Source organism: Mytilus trossulus, chromosome 4, assembly GCF_036588685.1.
Source record: "Mytilus trossulus isolate FHL-02 chromosome 4, PNRI_Mtr1.1.1.hap1, whole genome shotgun sequence".
NCBI lineage: Eukaryota > Metazoa > Mollusca > Bivalvia > Mytilida > Mytilidae > Mytilus > Mytilus trossulus.
In genome coordinates, this window is record NC_086376.1 from 90,569,925 (window position 1) to 90,576,304 (window position 6,380).

Below are 6,380 nucleotides of genomic sequence, written 5' to 3' on the forward strand. Positions count from 1 at the left end.
ATTTGTTATCGGTTTTTATTCATGCGCAGCTCGTCAAAACATTCAATATGAGTTTCCCCTTGACAATATCTTAGTTCATTGATATAACCATGGACACAATCTGTGTCCACCCATATTTATATAATCTTGTTAGTCCAAAGGAAACAACATGCATGAAACGAAAAATTAAACAAAAGTGGTGTATTTTTCAATCCTGGATTAAGATATATTTTTGTTTTCTGTTTCACCAAACACCCGACCGCTCGAAACCCCATCGAAAACTCGAACAGTACAACCATTAATCAATTCGTTTGTGAGTGTGCAAACTCAATCTAAGTCTAAAATAGCTATACTTAAAGAAAGAAAAAACTACCATTCTAGTTGACAATATATACGAAACCAAGACCAAATTCAACACAATGAAAACCTGATATTAAAAACTTAAGCTAATTGATGCGAACTCTCCAAGAAAAAAGTGGTGGTTGCATTTTACTTCTCTCTACATCAAGCACAAATAGCTTCAGTGGCTGTCAATTTGTACATCATACATATTTGGATGATATTTTGGCTCTCAATAATGACGACTTCAGTATGTATATTAATGAAATTTATCCTGGTGAACTTACTTTAAATAAAGCTAATACTAACAATGACCACTGCCCTTTCCTCGATCTTGATATCTATATCACTAACGGAAAGCTGAATACTAAAATTTATGATAAAAGGGATGATTTTTCATTTCCTATCGTTAATTATCCGTTTTTAGATGGTGACGTTCCCTTGTCACCATCTTACGGTGTTTATATATCTCAACTTGTACGATTCGCTCGTGTATGTAACAATGTTTTAGATTTTAACGAGAGAAATTTATGTATTATTGAAAAATTATTACACCAGGGTTTTCGATATCACAAACTAGTCAAAACATTTACTAAATTTTATCATCGGTATAAAGATATCATTCGTAAATAAAGCTCAACATGCAGGCTTCTTATACGTTCAGGTATTTCACATCCAATTTTTTATGGAAATATTCTTTATAAAGCACAAAGGTGTCAGTATTCACCTCATAAACTTACAAAACCTTTGACTAGACTTATTAAGAAGGGATATAATTGCGATACTGTTGTCAAGTCATTAAAGATTGCATATTTTGGCGTTAATATTGAGTCACTGATAAGGTCTTTGCGTCGGAACTAAACACATTTATTCTAAAAACAGTTGTTGGCATGACACGGGTTATGTTCTTCTCATATATGTTATGATCGTATGATACTAAACCCCTAACGGGAAGGATTGTGCCTGATGTTCATATGATGAAATCATAATCTTTCAGTCAGTTTAATTGAAGTCTGGAGCTGGCATGTCAGTTAACTGCTAGTAGTCTGTTGTTATTTATGTATTATTGTCATTTTGTTTATTTTCTTTGGTTACATCTTCTGACATCAGACTCGGACTTCTCTTGAACAGAATTTTAATGTGCGTATTGTTATGCTTTTACTTTTCTACATTGGTTAGAGGTATAGGGGGGTTGAGATCTCACAAACATGTTTAACCCCGCCGCATTTTTGCGCCTGTCCCAAGTCAGGAGGGTCTGGCCTTTGTTAGTCTTGTATTATTTAAATTTTAGTTTCTTGTGTACAATTTGGAAATTAGTATGGCGTTCATTATCACTGAACTAGTATATATTTTTTTAGGGGCCAGCTGAAGGACGCCTCCGGGTGCGGGAATTTCTCGCTACATTGAAGACCTGTTGGTGACCTTCTGCTGTTGTTTTTTTATTTGGTCGGGTTGTTGTCTCTTTGACACATTCCCCATTTCCATTCTCAATTTTATTTAAGCCTGTAAGATGCCATTGCAAAATATCCACAATGAATGTAGTTCCCTAGAGCAACACACATATTCATGAGCAACTCGCATACCATGAAGCAATTTGCATTCCTTATATCAACTCACAAAGCCATGAACAACACGTATTCATTAGAGCAACACTCGTATTCTTAGAAACACGCATCTCTATAAATAACATGCATACTTCGAGCAGAGCGAAACGCATATCAATGAGCAACATATTTTCATTAGAGCAACTCATGTACCCTACTGCAACACACATACCCTGGGAAAACAGGCAGTCCCTAGAGGAACATGCATATCCATTAACAACACACTTATCCTAGAGCATTTATATGTATCCCCTAGAGCCATGATCAAATCCTAAATCAAAACTCATATCCGAGAGCAACACATGTACCCTTGAGCAACACTTTGTACTTACTTCGCTTACAACTTTCACACAATAATGTAGACTTAAAATAATCTATATTATACTTATAGTTATTGAAATGTCATCTTCTAAAGAAATTGTGTTAAAACATTCATTCAAATTATTAATAAATTAACAAATGCATCCCCCCATCATCCTTGTTTCTTCAATAGTGATACCCGCGTAACTGTGTAAATGAACTATCAGGATTTGCACCTTGTATTCATTGATTGATAAAAACCAGGAAATACTTCAAGATAAAATACCAACCACTGCAATTCGTTTGAAAATGTTTTTTTTTCAAATTGTGATAAAAAATGTTTAAGTGCATGTATACCAAATACGTCTATATTTTTTTTTATCATATAAATGTTTAACGACCCTCATATATCACTGTCTATGTGTATTTATATTTCAGTGTCAGTTATCATATGGGCTGAATGACACACAAAATATAACTTTAAATATAAGGTTTTGTGCACCGGATTTTCTTTTCAGAAGTTTAGCATGTTAGTAAGCACTCAACCAACTCCTAAGATCGGACAGTGGTTTAACAACATAACAACAGAAGAAACATCGGTAAAATTAGTTGCACTTGGCTAAACACAACTGATCGATACGAGACATGCAAACAGCTTACGTAAAAAACAATAGAAAGTATATATCTATTTCCTGGATTATTTATAATATATATTTAAGTCATGATTTATCATTTGTTTTCCTTGATCAACATTTTACATCTGTCGTCTTAGAGTAAAACTACAAGCATTTTTACACACTTCAACAAAATTAAACAAACGTTATAAAACAATATTTATTGTATATAGAAATAAATAACAACATAAAAAAAAATGCAAAAAGTATAAAAGTTTGACCGGGATTATTCAATAATGGCACAGCTGTTTTATGTATGACACAATTAGAAGTACGTTTTCAATGTTTTATAACTGGTCGAATGTTCTCAGTCTATGAAAACTTGCATTCATGATATGTTTAGGTTGAGGAGTAGGAAAATATATAAGTTCACAATCTTCATTAGATATTGTCCATTCTACACTTCTGACTAGTTCTACAATAAATAGTTTTAACACTTGTTTTGCAAACGCTTGTCCTGGACATAATCGTTTTCCACCACCAAATGTGTAGAATGGTATGTTGGAACTGTTCTTTTCATTCCATCGTTCTGGATTAAAGCAAAGTGGATCGTCCGAAGAATTGTCATTTTCTTGGGTCTCTCTGATTCCACAAATAACAGTCCAATCTTTTGGAATAGTGTATCCCTACAATACAAATTATGAATACAATGTAAGAGTTGTTAAGTACGGTTGCAAATATGATGTTTAGAATGTGGTCAAAATAATTGACTAGATTAATATAATTCAATTGGACTGACATTTAGATAGAATTCCACTATAGATTCCCTTTTTGATAGAATTATAGAATTCATAAGCTTTAATAATATATTGTATCTTGGTTGCCAAGTTTATATCATGCATTTTTGATGTCTTAATCTTAACGAGGGTGCAAGATATTAAACTTTTTTTTCGAAGAATTTAAGCCAAAGCAAAGATTTTAAATGGAACAGTTTTCGTGAACAAAAAAATAGCAAATAAACAACTGTTCATCTGATAGAAATAATTTTGAATACTCACTCCAACAGAAAATTCCTCTATAACTTCTCTGTATGCTCCTCCTATTGGAGGCAACACTCTCAGTAGTTCTTTCACAACTGTGTCCACATATTTTAAAGATTGTAGCTGCTTGTGATTGAGTGATTCTGTGGAACCACTTGTAATTTCGTTCTCAATTAACTCTGCTTTGATTTTACTGACAACATCCGGGTGTTTGGTGAGCAGATATACCAAACAGAAGACACTACTGCTCGTTGTTTCGCTAGCATTCCACAAAAGTTCTAGTACGCCATCGAGAAAAGCATCTTCATCGAAAGTGTCCTTGTCTAAGGATGCCCCATAAGCTTCAAGTACGGCAGGAAATCTTCCCAAAGAACGATCTTTATTTGACAGTAATGCTTCCTTGAATAAGACTTTTAGTTTTTCCTTTGATTTGAGAGCCTGAAATATAGAAATTTATAATTGATTACATGAATTGTTTTAAAACATCTTCATACTAACTTATAATATGCCAAATCATATGATTTAGAAAATGTCTATTCAAACTTCTTTAGGCAATGCAGTTTTGTCTATTTCCTTTTGTAATGTGTTTGTTTAATGAAAAAAAACATTCCTTCATAAGATTACACTTTATTTTCCTTTTTCAGATTTCTTGACATACACATTTACTATTCTTTTTATGTGCCATTGACCATATAGTATTTTACATCTTTGTGTATATTCTTTGGATTTAAGGTGTCCCAGTGAAAGTAAATTTAAGAGAGTGCTTCGGACGAAGTTTTAAAGTGTTGTTTACATATTTTAAATGGATAAGTACATTATTATAAAGTACAAATAATCACAAAAACTACCACAATAAGTAAAAATAAACATCATAACAAAATTTATAACATAACAAACTTACCTTATGAAAACCGAACCCAGGAATGTTGATAGGAATAGTAAACAAATTGCTTGTAAAGTCTTCATATAACGGAACCAATCTCTCCGTCATAGACTTGTCAATATCAGAACTGATGAGAAATTTAGCTGCTATTTCGGTAATCAAAGTTTTAGTTTCCACAAATAAATTAATTGATGAATGGTTGCACCAGTGTTGAAGTCTTCCCCTAACAAATTCAGACAATCCTGATACATGTTGGTTAACAAAGTCTGTCCTTAGAAACTGCATCAGATGTTTCTTCCTGTTATCGTGTACCAGACCAGAGGAAAAGGTCAGACCATTGCAGCCTACTAGTTTTTTGACAGAGGTTGGGTATGACGATCTTACAATTTTATTTTCTCCATACAGAATTTTCCTCACATTTTCTTTTCCAGTTACACGAACTGTTGGTTTTCCAAACAAATGTGTTCTATAAATCTGGCCATATATTGCTGCCTTTTCTTTAAAGAACTGTCCCTGGAAAATATAGGAATAAAACTAAATTTTCTTTCTTGATTTTTTTAGACAATCAGGCATATCTGTGTTCTTTTTACAATATAAAAGAATTTATTTTTGTCTTTTTATGAGTATGAAAATATCAGATAAAATAATGTTAATCCTTTATTATAAAAATGTTCAATCACGACATTAATTTCATTTTTCAATATTAAAAAATAAAATGAAAATAATGCTTACCTTTTTAAGAAGAAATTGAAAAGTTTCTCCAATGACGGGTAAACCATTTTCTCCGGGTGGTATGTTGTTTTCTAGACATTGCCATGTGTGCTCTGTTTTCTTATCCTTCTTGTAGTAGTCTACTATAAGTAATACCACGATGATGATAATTGAAATTAAGTCTAGCATTTCGTCTTAATGTTATTAAAATATCCCAACAGAAAATTCTCAGTAATGCGTTCAACGGTATGTAATAATATTGATACATCGTGCTGCAAAGTTTCACTTTATATAGTAACGACCGACCAGCAGAAAATACGTCAATCCGTCAACATGTGTCATTCACCTTCGCATTAGTCAAATAAAATACAATAGTTTACGTTTACTGAATCTCATTAACCCAAAGAACTGGCTTAGTGAACTTTACTGACCCAAAGAACTGTACGTGCACCGGCACGATGACCTTGGTGATAAACTATGAATGGAAAAAAAATCGGTAATATAGATAATTTCTCATCTCCGATCAATGACCATAGTTTCAACTGTAGTACATTATACAAACGTAAACCTGTATAAGGTGAATAGTTTACTGTTTGTACATTTAAATCTTGATTTTATTGACAACATCTCGGGTTACTGTCCTTTTTGCTAGGGTTTAGGAAGAGAAAAAATATAAGAATGATGAGACGGGAATTTGTAGTCAAAACAATAAGAGTCAAATCAGATTCAAGGCCAGAACATGCGTTTGTATTGATTTGGTGAACTCTGTGCAGTTTACTGTCCTTTTCGCTTGATCTTTATAAAAACAGCATATTTAGTGAAAAATACTAACGTCAATGTAGATTCAAGGACGGATCAAATTATTCTCACAATTTATGTCCTGCTGGTATCGTAACTGTCAAATAGGCTG

At 32.8% G+C, this 6,380-nt stretch overlaps 1 protein-coding gene across 1 annotated transcript; it reads right to left on the reverse strand.

The window, feature by feature from the left end:
• Positions 1-3,066: 3,066 nt before the first annotated feature.
• On the reverse strand, positions 3,067-5,711 carry LOC134714297 (cytochrome P450 26A1-like). The gene is made up of 4 exons (XM_063575533.1): positions 5,492-5,711; positions 4,778-5,272; positions 3,895-4,314; positions 3,067-3,522 (listed from the first exon to the last, which is right to left on the reverse strand). Exons 1-4 carry the CDS (start codon positions 5,657-5,659, stop codon positions 3,184-3,186), a joined length of 1,422 nt encoding a protein of 473 aa, XP_063431603.1. The 5' UTR covers positions 5,660-5,711; the 3' UTR covers positions 3,067-3,183.
• Between the last annotated feature and the right edge of the window lie 669 nt (positions 5,712-6,380).

Excerpts from the sequence above, each read along its gene's own strand:
- LOC134714297 (XM_063575533.1), bottom strand. The coding sequence starts at position 5,659 with ATGCTAGACTTAATTTCAATTATCATCATCGTGGTATTACTTATAGTA. Across the intron at positions 5,273-5,491 it reads TTCAATTTCTTCTTAAAAAG|GGACAGTTCTTTAAAGAAAA; the intron begins GTAAGCATTATT and ends TATATTTTCCAG. Across the intron at positions 3,523-3,894 it reads TAGAGGAATTTTCTGTTGGA|GGATACACTATTCCAAAAGA; the intron begins GTGAGTATTCAA and ends TTTGTATTGTAG.